Here is a 17,306-nt window from a genome sequence, read left to right as displayed (position 1 = left end):
GCTGGTATAATGTTACAATTGTTTACAATATGTAGAGAGTGAGCATTATTTGCTGTTGTGCTTTTGCTGGCCTCTCTCCCAAAAAGTGAGATGGCACTTGCTTAGTGTAGTTAAAGTAACGTGGAAATGAAGGTCAGTTTTCCTTACACGGCAATTAGGTGGTGGGGGATTCCAGCTCTTAGGAAGCTTGTGTGAGGTAAAAGGCCATTGCTCTATGTCTTGAGGCATGGTGGACAACGTCATGCCTTGGAGCTGAATCCCATTTTTCTTGGGGTCAGGCAGTTACAGTCTCCACCAAAGTTGGCTGCTTATAATAGTCTTATTCATCTAAATCTAGCTGATATCTATCTAGCTGATAACGCTAGTAATAGAGAAGGAAGCACGTTACACAATGATCTGAAGACTGCTGGCATACACCCTGATCGGGCACACGACCGGGTGAAATGGTGCCAACAAACCAGTAAAGCTGACCCCACCATCAAGCGAGACAAATGCTGAAGTAAAAGAAGAGAGGAAACAAAACCTCTTTTCCCAGCTAGGCTATGATAATGATGAAGTTCTTCTCTGAATAAATAAATGCCCACAATAATTATAAAGGATGTGGCAGTGGGATAGATGATAGCTAGACAGACAGACAGATGGAATAAATGGATATGTATAGCAGTGCCTAATGCCTATGCATTTGTTCATAGGTGTTAAGTTTAACTTCCTTTATGAGTTAGGCATAGGAATGCCTGCTAGAGTGAAAGCAGAGGACATAAAAGTTCAATTCCTTATGAATATATAAAGCCTCTGAGTGAAAGTTGTTAAGATGAATGTGAAAGAAAGTGAAGATGTAAAAGATTTATAACTAATGTGACTAGACACTGAATAGTCTGTGTTCCACTCTAATGGGGGTATATAATTCAATGTTTACTATTTTGTCTATAATAATAAATTTACCTACAGAAAATTAAGATCAGTTTTATTATCCCATGTAAAAATCCTGAGAGTCCATAACTTAAGAAAGCTTAAGTTTACATCAAGTTTGCCTAAAACCACTGATCAAGATTGGGAGCCCAGGAAACTAGATGGTGACAGAGGAATCTTTTAATGGATACAGAGTATCTGACAAGCTATAAATAATCTTCACCCACAAGGGAGTGGGGAACTATATCTGTTTTATTTTTCAATGAATAATTATCCATCCCTATCTCAAGGTGCTCTCCTTGTTCTCTGGCTATACACCTGTCATGGAAGTCAGGGCTCCATTACCTTTAGAATATACTCATAAAGGAAACTTTGCTTCCCAGGAAGTCATTATACAGTGTTCCCTCACTTATCACGGGGGTTACGTTCCAGGACCACCCACAATAAGTGAAATTCCGAGAAAGAGGGACACTATTTTTATATCTAAACATTATTTTAATAGTTAAGTGGTCTTTCTCCCCCTTGCAAGCCCCAGGGAGAGTGAAGCCTTTCCTACCAGTGCCGGTGGGCCCCTTGCTTCGTGCCTTCCATGTTGCTCTGGCTGCCTCTGCTCCTGCAGCCAAGGAAGAAGACACCACTCTGCCCGGTAAGTGAGTGAGTGAGTGAGCGAGCGAGCGAGTGAGGGTGGGTGAGAGAGTGAGAGAGTGAGGGTGGGTGGAAGCAGAGGAGCCTGGAAGAGGTGGCCAGGCTCCTGTTTCTGCCGCTGCTCCAGCCATGCTCAGAAGAGGTGGCGGGACTTCCGAGTCCCTTTTCCGAGTCCTCCACGTTTCCCGGTGTGGCCCAGCTGGAGCAGCGGCAGAAAAAAGAGCCTAGCTGCCTCTTCCAGGCTCCTCTGCTGCTGCCCTCATTCTCTCACCCACCTTCCCTTACTCGCTCACTCACTCACTTACTGGGCGGAGCAGCATTCCTTCTTCTTTGGCTACAGGAGCAGAGGCAGCCAGAGCAACATGGAAGGCACGAAGCAAGGGACCCGCCGGCGCTGTTAAGAAAGGCTTCACTCTCCCCGGGGCTTGCAAGGGGGAGAAAGGCCACTTAACTATTAAAAGCAGCAATGGGGTGGGTAAATAAATAAATAAGATTTTCCTGCGAAACAGTGAGTCCACAATAAGCGAACTGTGAAGTAGCAGAGGAACACTGTATTAGGAAGTGGTGGGAAATCTCTCATCACAGCTAGAATGACAAGGTTTAAAAGCCTAGTAGTTACTCAACTTTTCCAACCAGTAGTTCTCCAAACCCTTTCAATCTGTTACAACATAATGTATTTCTGAAAACAAAACCTAAGAGAAATGTAAAAAAGGACAGTCGAAAAAAAGAATCTCTTTTTGACCCTCTGTATGTCACAACTGAGTTATCTAATGCAGAAGTTAGGGCAGGGTGACTTCCTTCCCTTGCTAGCTCAGAACAGGAATTACATAAATAAGCAACGTTTCATTTCTCAGATGTAGTTTATATCACATCTGGGATATATAAAATTGGTATTAATCCTAAATTGAGCAGCTTGCTTATAATAAGCAGCTTGGAACTAAAGGGTCTCAAATAGCCTCATACAAGGAAAGAAATGTAGATTTTATGATAACACTATCCACAAAATGAAATCTGAGGGAAATTTGCCACCAAGTGCTGCTGGTTCCAAGTCATTAACCAGTAGCAGGTGCTTGTGGCAGGTATTTTTGGTGGCTATTCACCAGCTATTCTGCATCACTCCAACAAAACCTAGAGCTCAGTATCTACAGAAAGTGACTCTAGATTCTCTTTTAGCACTAAATTCATTAAAAGTATTTTTATTCATTAAGAAATCTTCTTTATGACTTGCCTTAAGAATTGAAGTGTATAACGTAAAGGTAAAGGTTTTTCCCTGACATTAAGTCTAGTCGTGTCCAACTCTGGGGGTTTGTGCTAATCTCCATTTCTAAGCCGAAGAGCTGGCGTTGTCCGTAGACACCTCCAAGGTCATGTGGCCAGCATGACTGCATGGAGTGCCATTACCTTCCCACCAGAGCAGTACCTATTGATCTACTCACATTTGCATATTTTTGAACTGCTAGGTTGGCAGAAACTGGGCTAATAGCAGGAGCTCACTCCATTCCTCAGATTAGAACCACCAACCTTTCGGTCAGCATGTTCAGCCGCTCAGTTGTTTAACCTGCTGCGCCACCGCATATAGTGTGGGTTAAATTTCAACACAGTGTAAGCTATCAAAGTATTTCATTGTCAGCATTGTTTGTCTCATGCAGGGTTGCTAAAGTAGTTACAGTGTACAGCCAGAATTAAAAGTGCAAACCTGGCCAAGATCACACATTTCTGCATTTTGAAAACAAGCAACAGAATTCTCAAAACAAACAATGGACTTTTCACAGTTGTGTAACTTTGGCTTAATTTAGTAGCTTGGCTTCTCTTACAGTCTGCAGGAGTTCTGTGCTCGGCATCTTGAAAATTCATCCTAAATAAACAAAGAAATAGATATTCCTCTCTCTTTGAAATTACTAAGTCTCATGTGAGTAATAATAGTTAGCAAATACCGTGATACTTGCAATACTCATTTGTTCTTCTTAAGTGAATGAAAGGTAGTACTCTTAGGAGTGTCTTGTGAGAGTGTTAATTGAAAGACTTGGGTATTGGCTTAAAACTTTAAAGGAAGGCACTGTTGCCAGCAGACTGCCATTAAAACTGTTTGACATAATTCTTTTCTTAGAAGAATGTGGACCTACAAACACCTTTTAAATTCTTTGACTATAAGAGCTTAAACTGTAAAATACAGCTTTAAAACTATTTCAATCCTTTTGCCATTATGGCTGAAATGGGACAATTTTAACAGCTGCCAGAGTCACATATAATGATTAGCATACAAGGCTACATTAAATACATCACATCTGCACATCGATATTGTTGTTTTTGGACTAGTGCCCATTTCATACATGTGGTAAGGCTTAGTGCTGTTGTTGAATTCTCCATTTTATAAAAAGATCTGCAATATTAGCAAACCACTGCTAGGGCAAACACTTAATAAATCAGTTGTATTCTAAAAATTTTTTTTTGTATTTGGCATGCTTTTTACTTGTGGCAGTGCAGACCGACAACCACAGCAAAGGTGCTGCTTGCCACTGACATGTTGAACAGAGCCGGACTTACGTCAGTGCTGAAATTTCTCCCACGTATATTGGTTCATTATCAATTTCTTCAAAATAGCGCTTGTATATTACAAGCAGTGGCAGCACATTTTTTGTGTATATTCTGAAAGATAAATTTCCCCAATCCAGAAACCCCAATCATAGAATCATAGAATCATAGAATAGTAGAGTTGGAAGAGACCTCATGGGCCATCCAGTCCAACCCCCTGCCAAGAAGCAGGAAATCGCATTCAAAGCTCCCCCGACAGATGGCCACCCAGCCTCTGCTTAAAAGCCTCCAAAGAAGGAGCCTCCACCAGAGTCTGGGGGAGAGCTGTAATAAGATGAGCCAAACCACCCTCTGAGTTTTCAGTCCGGCTCATAATGGTTCAGTGACAGATTTCTCCCAATACCAGCTGATCCTCTCTATTCCTGTTTCTCTTCTCCTCTTCTCCACTTTTACAAAGCTGTAATGGAAGAGAAAAACCAGCATGAGAGAAGAGCAGTGGATGCTGTGATATCATTTCAAAGTCCCATGGGATGCTACAGTTCTCTTCAACTCTTCTCAGTAATTCTCAAAAGCATTTATGAAAGTGATGAAGACTGAGGATGCATCTACAGAGTAGAATTATTGCACGTCAACTGCCATTGTTCAATGCTGTGGAATCATAGAAATTGTAGTTTAACAGCCTTCTCTGCCAAAGAGTGCTAATGCCTTAGCCTTCTCTGCCAAAGAGTGCTAATGCCTTACCAAACTACAAATTCCAGGATTCCACAGCATTGAATCATTGCAGTTAATGTGGTACCAAACTGCATTAATTCTACTGTGCACACTGAGACCATGGTGAAGAAAGAATGGCTCCCAAACTCCTCTCCCATTCTTAGTGAAAAAGTTAAAGTGACTAATTTCTCCTTGTAGATGCCTCTGAGAATAGCAGACTAGATCTAAATGATCCCAAAACCTGAAACAAGCCTAGAGATTTACATTAGATATTACTCTTGTTTGCCATTTTTGGCCAAAAATTGAGTGGTACAACTCATGCTGGAGTAAAAGGTGGACTCATCAGTGGTGTCCATACTTTATTAATAAGTCATAACTTTCACCAGTCATTTCTGGTGTTGGCTGCTCTTCTCTTCATCTCTCCTTACAATAGTATTACCAAGGGTTGTTGTATGTCTTTCGGGCTGTGTGGCCATGGTATCCATACCTCATAACCTCTGAGGATGCCTGCCAAAGATGTGGGCGAAACGTCAGGAGAGAATACTTCTGGAACATGGCCACACAGCCCGAAAGACATACAACAACCCGGGAGGCCATGAAAGCCTTCGACAACACAGTATTACCAAGTTTGAATTAAAAAAAATACAATTTGGATTACTTATCTGTTTTGACTTCAGTTGCCCAGACGGTAGTTGGTTTGTTTGAGAGAACTGGAGAATTGTTGTCCTATGTCCCTGCAAGTAACCTTTTCAAATACTGACTGAAATGTTAGAAAGGACAAAGTGGAAGAATAGAGGATGTCTTCCCACGCAAGGTATTTCAAGCTGAGAAAACACTTAAATAACAGAACCTTGAGTTTTCTCCAAAAACGTTTGAACAGGCCAAACCAATTATCAGTTCAGATGTGAGGATTCTGAATGTACTCAAAGTTACAAGGATAGTGGACAGGTCAAATTCCCAGGGAAAACCGTATGTGTACAGTTGGCAATACCTTATGTAGTGCTTGAACAAAAGAAATGTGTGAAAATTTCCTCACTGCTAAAGCGTCTCTGTAGGTGCTTTCCAAAGATGGCAGTAATAGTGATGATAATATGGGCCAGATTAATTACAGCATGCTCCAACTCCTCCCTTGTTCCATTCCTGAAAATGAGTGAAACTTCTGAACAGGATTTCACAATCAATGGTGTGCATTGCAGTGTCTTGAAAACATAAGAGCCGTGATGAATCTGACCAAAGACCTTCTAGTCCAGAATTCTGGTCACACAGTGGTCAATCAGTTGCTATGAGAAATCTGCCAGACATGTGTGCAAGAACACCCTCCATCTCATGTTCCACAGCAATTGATATACAGATGCATGCTGCATTTGATACTGGAGCTATTGATGATCCCATCCATGATGAATGTGCCCAGTAGTCCAGATTGTCAGCAGTTACTTCTGGCAGTGAATTCTCCCATATATCTACTGTGAAAAGGGCTTTCTGCTATTCAGCTTCAGGTCTTGGCATTAAGTGCTAGTTATTATGAGAGATGGAATGTCCTTATCTACTTTCTCCACACCATACATACTTCTAGATGCCTCTACTATGTGTCCCTTCATTTCCCAAAAATATTCCTTACTTTCCTTATAGTAGAGTATAATGCAGAGCCTTGGATCATTTTGCTAGTTCTTTTCCTTATCTGTTCCAGTTCTAAAACATAATTTTCAAGGTATAGTGGCCAGAACTCTACATAGCTTTATGTAGTGTGGGAATTATTGTCATTGTTTAGGACCAAATTCTCTATCAGTATATACTGCATAGGTTTCTGTATACTAGTAGAGCATAAAAGAACCCTCATATTGAATTACAAAGATGTATAACAGGATACCGATACATATCAACACTTCCTAGCCAGTGTGTTGACGTCTGTCAGTCCTGATGTACCACAGTCATTTTGCTAGCTCTCCTGTATGATAATGTAACAGCAGCCAGTTGCTATATACAGATGTTGTGAAACTACTTGAATTTATTTTCTACAGACATAAGTCTTCAAGTGAATTCTGGTCATTATGATTTTGTTCCAGTATGCTTCACTTCACAATTGTTTATATTGCAATTCAATGCTCTTTTGCCTCTCATTACCCTGTTTTGGGGAGGGGATATTGTTTTAGGCAATCTATTTTTATTCTTCTATAATTAATAATTTAGTATTATTAATAATCTTGGCCACTTCATTTGTTGACTTTGACTTATGGCAACCCTATGAATGAGAGATCTCCAAGTTACCCTGTCATCAATAGACCTGGTCAGATCTTGCAAACTCACGTCTGTGGCTTCCTTGACTAAGATTCTGTCCATTTGGTCTTCTTCTTTTCCTACTGACTTCCACATAGCCAAGCATTACTTTCCTTTCCTGGGAAGTCATGTCATCTCATGATATGTATATGTCTGGATGACAAGCTGTGAACAACTGTAGTTGGTACAATACATAGTTCTTAATGAAAACACCAAATCCGAGATTTTGGCCTGGAAATCTTAGGATCTGGGATGATACTAAACTGGCAACCCTATCAATAACATTTCATACCAATTTACCTGGAACAGCTGTTAAGCTCACTGTTTTGTACTTTCCCATAACTCTATAACATCTTCTTTCAAACCTAATGCTATATTGAGTACTCTCTTTTCCTGGAATCTGATTTTAAGGACATTATGTATTTTAGTTAAAGAATCACATTTTTGTTTTTGAGTTCATTAAGAATTCTCTGGTGGGTATCATCTGGACCTGGTGATTTCTCAGCTACCTTTCTTGATGTAATTGCTTTATCAGCTCATAACTATCCTGTCCTGGAAACATTAATTTTTTTTTTTAAAAAAAGTGATGTTTCGCTTAATGATATTAGTGATATTCCCCCAAACCTCTTCCTGTTTCCAAGTTTCGGCTTGCATTTGCTTTGTGTACATTTTTATGTCTCACAGCTTCTCATTTCTAAAACCTTCTAAGGCCCCTTCTACTGTTCTTATATTCTAGGATCTGATCTTAATCTATCTGCTTTGAACTGGAATATATGAGTCTCCACTGCCATATAATCTGGGATAAGCATATAATCTGAGATCGGATCCTGGGATATAAGGACAGCGTAAAAGGGGCCTGAGGTCTTTCCATCTTGCATGGTACTATGGCCACTATTGCTGCCTACCTCATTGTCTTCAACACCCTTTTCAACTTTCCTTTCTAAGAAGAAATTCCTTAGACTATTGACGGATTCACAAGTGAACATCTGGAGCTTGAAATATTGCTTCTTTGAGAACAAGACAATAAGGAATGAGAGATAATGTCACTTTTAGATAAGTGAGGGTGCTTCCAGACAGCGCTAAAATGCGGATTTTAAAGGGAGATAAAAAAACCTGAGACCTCAGAGCAGGTCCCCACACAGACACACCGGTCCTGGTCTTTCTTCCCCCACCATCCTCATAGCCCTTCTGTATGATAAAATGAAGGGTGGACAGGGGACACCTGCCAGAAGTTTTTTTTAATCATTCAATTATGTGCTGATTCTCATATAGGCACATGCAAATATCTCAATTTAAAAACATAAAGATTCCCATGTGCATCAGTGCATAACGGTGGTAATTTTTTTAAAAAAAATATCTGGCAGATTTCCCTCTTTTCCCAATTGCTTATTCACAATCTATTTAATATTCTAAAGTTTAAAATAAATACTTTCAGGGACCTCTAATTGCTCTCTTCTTCTCCTCTCTTTAAACCACCTGGAAATCAGTTGTGTCTTCCCAGAAGCCTGAACAGCTGATCAGAGTTGTTCTGGCTTTTTAAAACCAGCACAGGGCGGGAAGCAGTCTCCACAGGGGGTAAAGAGGGAAATCCAGAACTTTACATGAGTGCAGGGCTACACAGTCATGGGAAAATCCACTTTTTTCACCCAGAACTAGGATAAAGGAGGACCTTTTTGAAATGGGGTTTCCCTCCGTTGCTGCAATTGAGTGCGCGTTTAGTGCAAAAACGTCATCTCATTCCCCCCCCCCCCCTTTAACCGTTCTCTCCTGGATTATAGCTACTGTGTGCAAGGGCCCTGAGAGAATCCTCCCTGGCAGATTCTTTGAATGGAATGGGTAACAGGTGCTGTGTGTGAAATCAGAGTGAGATGGCACTACTCTTGTCGTTTTTATTCTGAGGGTAATTTGAAGTAATGAGAATCCCAATGTTGATAATTTATTCTCTCTGTTGTAGTTTTCTATGGGGACAGGCAAGATGAGGTTCTTTGAAACCTATCCCAGGCTTTAGTCAGAGAATTAGCAGGTATTAGCGGGTGTGAGAAGATTTTTTTAACTCAACTGTTTGAAACAAATTGGAATTTGATTTGATTTGGAACATTTCTCTTTTAGCACATTTGTTCTTAAAGGAAAGAAGAATAATTATTTTTCTATTGCTGCTGAAGTTGACTGAATTACAGACATTTCATGTGACGTGCGTTGAACAAAAAATCTATCTCTTTAAGAAAAGCTTTGACAAAGATAGCCCCGTATTAGCATTTTACCACACTTCAAAGAATCATTAAGGGTGAGAAAGGGTGATGCAGTCATGTTGGGAAGTCCTCCACATTGAACAAAAGGGAAAATATGTTTGGGTATAGCACCCAAGAACACTGCCTTGGAACATATGCAAGGTAAATTTATTTATCCATATACACATACGCACCCTATCTTTCCCCAAAACTGGCACCCAAGGCCACAATTAATGTGTATATATACATCCACACGTGGACATGCTGGCACTCTCACTGTTTTATTTACTCATTTGCCTACTTCTTATAAAGGCTGTCTTATTTCCATTGCTTTTCATTCACAAGCACTGGAGAAAGAAAGAAGTGGCAAGGGGCAAGCTTCTCTTAAGTGAAAAGTTACTGAATAACTGATGAAATTATATATTCAAACTATAGCAGCCATGCTCACTTACTGGAGGATCCTGGAGTCATATGTTTAAAACTTTGCCAAGTCTAGGTATCTGGGTATCCCTTACTGCCTACTGAATCGGAAATTGTTTTCTATCCGTCTGCATGGTTCCAGGGAAATTGAAGTATACTCCTTTAACAAATGTTATCATTCCAAAATCTTCCTTATTTTAAAGAACAAAATGATTTTTGAACGATCTACACATGACTTCTCCAAGCGTATTCTAGTAAAGTATGTACTATTCAATATATGGATCCTGCCTTGGTAGGGAGTGTTTTCTTTACTTGTTTAACCAGGAAGAAATAAAAGGATTTTACTTAAAGGCATAGAAAATTCTTTAAAATCTGGAAACTTGGATTATGGCCTATGGAATAGGACTATCTATTTGCATGCATACACACCCTGTGTGTGTTCCACTGTGACTAAGAATGAAACAACATGGATTAACTGGTCTCTGTGCCTGACAACTGCACCATTAAGGGAAATCTGTTCTGTGCTTTGTGTTACACACTTCTACAAATTCAAGAAAAATGTCTGGCATAAACAGAGGGAAGGCTTGATTAGCCATGCCAATTTCCTGTGACATGTTTAAAACCAAACAGGCTTTGATTAAAGATATCCATCCTGGTTTGTTGTTAATTACTAAATGAGGTTGAAGCATAGTGCTGTGGATGGAATCTATCCAAAATCAATGAGCTATTTAAAAATAGAGAAGTCTCAGCTGTGGTTTCCATTACTTGCTGTGTGATGATTGAGAGCTAAAACTGCTGCTTCGAAATAGGCTGTCATGATTCCTAAATGCTAGTGCTCTTAGTCAGAGAATTGGTTACAGCCCGCCTTTCGACACATGTAATCCTACTAAGTATAGCTCTTCTCCTTACTGACATACTGAATGCAGGCTGGCCAATGACATTTGGCACAAATTCTTTGCTGGGTGAAGTGAAGTCTATGTAATTCAGTTTGAATCAGCTTGGTTTACATGTACATGAATATGCATGGTTAGCATCTGGGGAAAAGAATAATTCTCTGAGAATCATTTTGGACTTGTAATGCCATTGCATATGTATAGAAGGTGCAGTACAGGTATCTTTTTATTGACCCCTCAAAACTATAACTCCTCCCACATGCCATTGTGAAAGAGTTATTTGACATTCCGCTAGGAAAAGGAGAGCATATTAAATCTATGGGATGTTTCTCAGCTTGAAAAACAGTTGACTGGATTGATCCAAAGAAGAAAAAAAGATACTCAGCAGGGGTATGTAAGTGTTGCACAATTATATCATTTTTCTATGGCTTTAACTATCATGGGTCCATCGTATGGAATCCTCGAATTTGTAGCTTTTTGAATTACTTAGAATCCCCTGCTCTAGTGCAGTAATTTAAGGGATTACACTAGTCCTCCTGGATGCTCTTGGAATTCAATGCACATACAGTAGTTTCTCACTCATCCAACATAAATGGGCCAGCAGAAAGTTGGATAAACGAATATGATGGATAATAAGGAGAGATTAAAGAAAAGCCTATTAAACATCAAACTAGGTTATGATTTTACAAATTAAGCACCAAAACATCATGTTAGACAACAAATTTGACAGAAAAAGTAGTTCAATACACAGTAATGCTATGTAGTAATTACTGTATTTATGAATTTAGCACCAAAATATCATGATGTATTGACAACATTGATTACAAAAATGCATTGGATAATCCAGAATGTTAGATAAGCGAGTGTTGGATAAGTGAGACTCTACTGTACTTTCTTACTAGTTGTTGTGGTGGCTGGGCTTCTAAGATTTGGTCCCAAACACCTGGAGGACCATAAGTTAAGAAAAAACATTGCTCCAGTCAGGGGGGCTCAAGCTATAAGCAAACTACGCATTTGCGGAAGGTTCAATCCTCTAGGGGGCGCAGTTAAGGCACCTCCTGTTCAGCAGAGAGAGAGAGAGAGAGAGAGAGAGAGGTCGGATGCCGTGCATAGAGTGAAGAAGGGTCTGTCAGGTCCTTCAGACCAAATGGACAAACTATAAAATGCAATCAGCCTGAAGCCTATAAATATCTGGGCATACTACAGTTGGACAATATCAAGCATGGACATGTGAAAAATGTGGTAGGCAAAGAATATATCCAAAGAGTCAGAAAGGCTTTGAAGAGCAAATTAAATGGCAGAAATACAATCAAGGCTATCAAGACCTGAGCCATACCCGTCATTAGATAAACTACTGGAATTGTGAACTGGACACAAGCAGAGCTAGATGATCTGGACAGAAAAACAAGAAAACTGATGACAATCCACTACTCACTACACCCCAGAAAAGAAAATTGGCGAAAGGAGGCTCTCCATGGGCAGTTCCTGGGAAAAATCGAGAGCCAAATTGACAAAGAAAAAACATGGCTGCGGCTCACAAATGGAACTTTGAAAAAGGAGATGGAGGGCCTAATTCTGGCAACCCAAGAACAAGCCATTAGAACCAATGCCATCAAAGCCAAAATTGAAAAGTCGACGACAGACCCCAAATGTAGACTCTGCAAGGAAGCAGATGAAACAATAGATCACATCCTCAGCTGCTAAAGAAAGATCGCACAGACAGACTACAAGCAGAGGCATAACACCGTTGCTCAGATGATTCATTGGAACTTGTGCCACAAATACCATCTGCCTGCAACAAAGAACTTGTGGGATCACAAGCCAGAAAAAGTTACAGAGAATGAACATGTCAAGCTACTTTGGGGCTTCCGAATTCAGACAGACAGAGTTTTGGAGCACAATACTCCTGACCTCACGCTCGTGTTAAAAAACAAGTATGGATTGTCGATGTTGCAATCCCAGGTGACAGCAGAATTGAAGAGAAACAACTGGAAAAACTGACACGATATGAGGATTTAAAGATTGAATTGCAAAGACTCTGGCACAAGCCAGTCAAGGTAGTCCCAGTGGTGATCGGCACACTGGGTGCAGTACCTAAAGACCTTGGCCTGCACTTAAACACAATTGGCGCTGACAAAATTACCATCTGCCAGCTGCAGAAGGCCACCTTACTGGGATCTGCACACATTATTTGCTGATACATCACATGGTCCTAGACACTTGAGAAGTGTCTGATGTGTGATCCAATACAGCAGCCAGCAGAGTGTCTGATGTGGACTCATCTTGTTGTGTTTCAAATAATAATAATCATCATCATCTTTATTCGTATTCTGCCCTATCTCCCCAAAGGGACTCAGGGTGGATTTCAGTCATAAAGGCATACATTCAGTGCCTGAACATAACAAGCAGTAAACACATAATTACGAACATTGGCAGCTCAACATTTATAAACAAATTGTAACTTAACAACTAAAAATAAATTTAAAAATGTGACCTATTATATCGAACAAGAAGCAAAACAAAATATCAAACAGAGGCATCATATGCTTGTGCAGATCACCAGAGAGCATACCCCTTAGTCAGTTTCACCATGCTATGTGATTTACACTTACATGGCCTGATGTGCGTTACGCCATCTATTTTGAAATGTTTATCTTTCATTTGCATTGCTGCATGTGTTCATACCATGCATCATTTAAACACTGCATTTTCAAGACTACATATTAAGCGATCAGTACACCTGGGGTACTTTCAGGTGTACAATTCAAGGAGCAAACAAGTTGGCATCTGGTTTACCTTCCTATAGTGGTGTTAAATAATATTTTCAAAAATACCTTTTCTAAACCAAATGAATCAGTGACTTTTGATAATTAAAAGGCACCTCAGTTGTTTCCATCTCGTATTTAGCTTTTTCTTTGCTTCCTTACACCCCCCTCTGTCTCTTCCTGCTGGTGGAGTAGTCCTGAATCCTGTAACTGGTCCAGAACCCTCCCAGTGTGCTTTTGAAATCCACATGCTACTAGTATTTTCGAAACCCTATGTGCTTTAAAAGTGCCAAGCTTGATGTGTGTATGAATTAGATTATTGCTTCAATTGTATGTCAAATTGGATTTTGAGTGTTGCTTTTATGACCTTTAAAATTCCTTCAGCAAGTACAACTATAAAAAATCCTGAAGATATGGCAGGTGGCATAAATGAATATTGAGTTTATTTTATGAGCGAGTGGCCAGTTAAGCTTGTGCAACCAGAATACTCTTGACCTCGAAATGTCTAAAGTGGTATCAACTATCCTTTTGACTATACTAAAAAAAAACTTACTTTGGGGATCCTATGAAATGTAGTTCATTGCATGTGCAGTTTGGTGTTATTTGAACTGAGATAGACTTTTCTATATTGGTCATTATAAAAATATTTGATCCAAAAATCAAGTTATCTGCTGCCATTTTTATACTGCTCTACCAAATTTACGAAGACTGTTGTATTAATTGGGAAAGCTCCAAGGGACTTAAAAGAAGTACCAACATCTTCTGTTCTGTTTTCTCAAGCACAGCACCCTTTCTGGACATTTTTATTGCTTTGGTGGGAAAATGGTGGTTATATGTTGGGAGGCTGTTCAATCCCCATTATCAGTTTATGTTATTGATCCATTTCATGGATCATATGCTTTGATGGCTGTCTCCTGAGGGAGGGCTGATTCTTTTTCCTCTTTGCAGAATGACCCCCAACTTACCCATATGTCATATAAAAAACCATAATTTTATATCCAAAATCTTCCTTCAACTTATATATAATACTTAATATTACTAGTTTCAAATTGCTCTGATGATAGTATGGTTATGAAAGCATGAACATCCCTTCAATTTTATTAATGTCATTTCACATCAGAATTGGAGACAAAACACATAGCAAATGAACTGCCCGTCACATTTGGGTAATCTGAAAAAAATGTTGGAAGTCTATGGATTGAACTCATCATATATTGGAATAATCATAAAGAGTTCACCATATGGTGAATACAAGAACTGTAATGGTGCAGATGGAAACTGGATATTTGGATGCACCTCAAGAGAACAGATGGTTAAAGAGATTTTTTTAAATGAACCAAAGTATATGATACACATATGGATCAATAAAACAAACTGGTAATGGCATTGAACAACCTCCCAGCACACATAATATTTAAATTGCATCTTTTAAACTGCTATTTTCCCAATTGTTGGGTTTTTTTTTTTTTACTAAGAAAACAGTTTATCGGAAGATTTGCTTTCCTAGTATATATATACAGTCAGCCCCTTGTATCCATGGATTCTGTATCCATTGGAGCCACGGATCCAACCATTCATGACTTGAGAATATGAAAAAAAAAAAATCCAAACACAAACCTTGATTTTGACATTTTATATAAGCATTTTCCTTTGTTGTATGTAATGAGAATTCACCATCCACAGATTTAGGTATTCAGAGGGAGTCCTAGAATCAAACTCTAGCAGATACCAAGGATCTACTGCATGTCAGTATTTTCACAGATCTGTATCTTGATTCCCACAGAAAACTGGGAAGTTGTGATATGTGAATAGAATCAGGAAAACAACAGATAATTGTGTTTTGTAATATGCTACGTGTATATAGATGTGCAATAGAGAGCAAAAAAAGTCAATTAGATTCTCATTGGATAAGCAAAAATCCTTATTTCTAGAAATAAATTCTATATATGAGTTTATATTATTTTATATTTTTCATTCATAAAATTAATAGAGTTATCAAGCTGGAAGTGACCAAAAGGCCATTTAGTTCAACTCTTTGCCATGAATCACTCCTAAACAATGTCCATGCAATTCCAGCTTAAAGACCATAAAAGTGTCCACCATTCTTTCAGACGTGCTATGCCACTGTCAAATAGGTCTTGTACTGTACCCTGCCTTGAGCTATGAGGAGAGGTAAGTAAACAACAACAACAGCAGCAACAACAACAACAGTAACACTTAGATGGAATCATTTTTCTTGTGGCTTGAATCCATTGCTTTGTGTCACATGGAGGACAGCGGGGGAATCTGCCAGGCAGCAGGGCAAATCCATCAGGCAGTGGGGGAAAATTTTGTTAAATGCGCCAACCGCCCACATCACCCCCTTTCCCATCATACAGGGGAAACCGTCACCTCCCGTCTCCCCCCCCCCTTGTGCTGTCCCCAGCTTAGTTAATGAGAACACTGGTAGCCACTCATATTCTCAGGGCTCCGTCCTATGATGCTGCCAAAACAGAGCCAGGACAGAGCCCTGCTGAAGGTAGCCTTGCATCATGTGATGGGCTTCATCGGGCTCTGTCCTGGTAGCATTGTAGGATGGGACAAATGCCTTACGTAATGAGGTCCCTAGTCTCTGTAGTAGCAAAAGACATGTACAGTCCATCTTCCACATGACATATCTTTGGATATTTCAAAGATATTTAAAGCAGTTACTTCTGTTTATACCAGTACAGTATTCAGTTTCATTCAACATTCAAAAATGTTTCTCCCTAGTGATGGATCTATTCCTAGATTTCTTTGCATTTTAAGATAACAATAACCAGAATAAACTAATTGAAACAAGCAGCAGCCTGCATATTCACAGATTTTTAAATACATATTATATATGAGTACTACAAAATATCCTACAGATGAAAGTCACCCCTCCTCATAATTTTGTGAAGCACATCTGTGGCATAAATCATGCTCAAAGGGAACGTTACAGTATCACTAGCTTTCATAAGTGACCACACTGCAAATCTAATAGGAATACCTCATTAAATCATTATTGCATCTTGTCTAATTGGTTGTATCTCTGTAGATATGATATCATTTTCCCTGTTTTTGTAGTGCTCTGGAGATTTGTCTGTGGTCAAGTTTGATTGTATACCATTTCAAACTATATGTTTCATTGACTAGGAGAACTCTGAAGCTAAATTCTCAGACTTTTTTACAGCAATGTTTTCTATGCCAAGAATATGTTTTATTGCAAGTAGAACCCTCCATGGTATAGTAAGAAAAACCCAATGATGTTTATACATAGTACAAAAAATAAGAAAGCACTGCAGGAGCAGCCGGGACTTCCATCCACCAAAATCTTACATATATATGCTTTTTAGAACTGTATCTGTCAATTCTAAAGAGAAACATCTTATTTTCTCATGATATACACATGAAATGAGATTGGTAAGCCAATACTGATCACGTTTTCCTATAGTTTATATATGTTTAGCGTATGTGTTGGAAGGGATTGGGCCTGTGGCTCATTGGCAGCACACTGCTTTCAGTGCAGTGCAGATAGTCCTAAACTCAGTCCTCAGCATCACCACTGTTTCCTGTAGTGAGTCAGGATAGTAGGCAATCCCAAAATAGGTGGACATCAGTCAAATGCCTGTTTAATAGGAATGTGCGCAATATTGGCTCAGAATTCTGGATTTGGTGGATTCGACTAAAATTGGCAAATGAATCCCCCAATATGACGTGGGCAGCCGGAGCAGACAGGGACCAGCAAAAATTGGACATTTAGCAGCTGATCTTTGGCTGCCACATGAGAAGAGCAGTTGTGCCCAAGCACATGGGGGGGGGGGGGTCCCCTCACTCCTGGATTTGCCAGAAAAAAAGGGAATTGCACGTTTTTTGGTAAAGCTAGTCTATATTAGGGTGAGCACCACCATTTTTCTGTGGTGTCCCGG

General features: G+C 39.6%; 1 protein-coding gene across 5 annotated transcripts in view; it reads left to right on the top strand.

The window, feature by feature from the left end:
* The window catches only part of LOC100558465 (glypican-5), a 500,734-nt gene that overhangs the window by 55,761 nt on the left and 427,667 nt on the right, over positions 1-17,306 (top strand). Inside the window, exon 1 of one of the 5 annotated variants that reach the window (XM_062976538.1) lies at positions 8,907-9,461. The exons of the other annotated variants lie outside the window; for them this stretch is intronic. Coding sequence (XP_062832608.1) covers positions 9,455-9,461 — 7 coding nt within the window. The 5' untranslated portion in view covers positions 8,907-9,454. Of the gene's footprint in view, positions 1-8,906; positions 9,462-17,306 lie in introns of those variants that run through there. 5 annotated transcript variants of the gene reach the window in all.

Source organism: Anolis carolinensis, chromosome 3 (genome assembly GCF_035594765.1).
Source record: "Anolis carolinensis isolate JA03-04 chromosome 3, rAnoCar3.1.pri, whole genome shotgun sequence".
Lineage (NCBI taxonomy): Eukaryota > Metazoa > Chordata > Lepidosauria > Squamata > Dactyloidae > Anolis > Anolis carolinensis.
The sequence above is the reverse complement of the archived record's forward strand: the minus strand, read 5'-3'. Positions and strand labels throughout refer to the sequence as shown.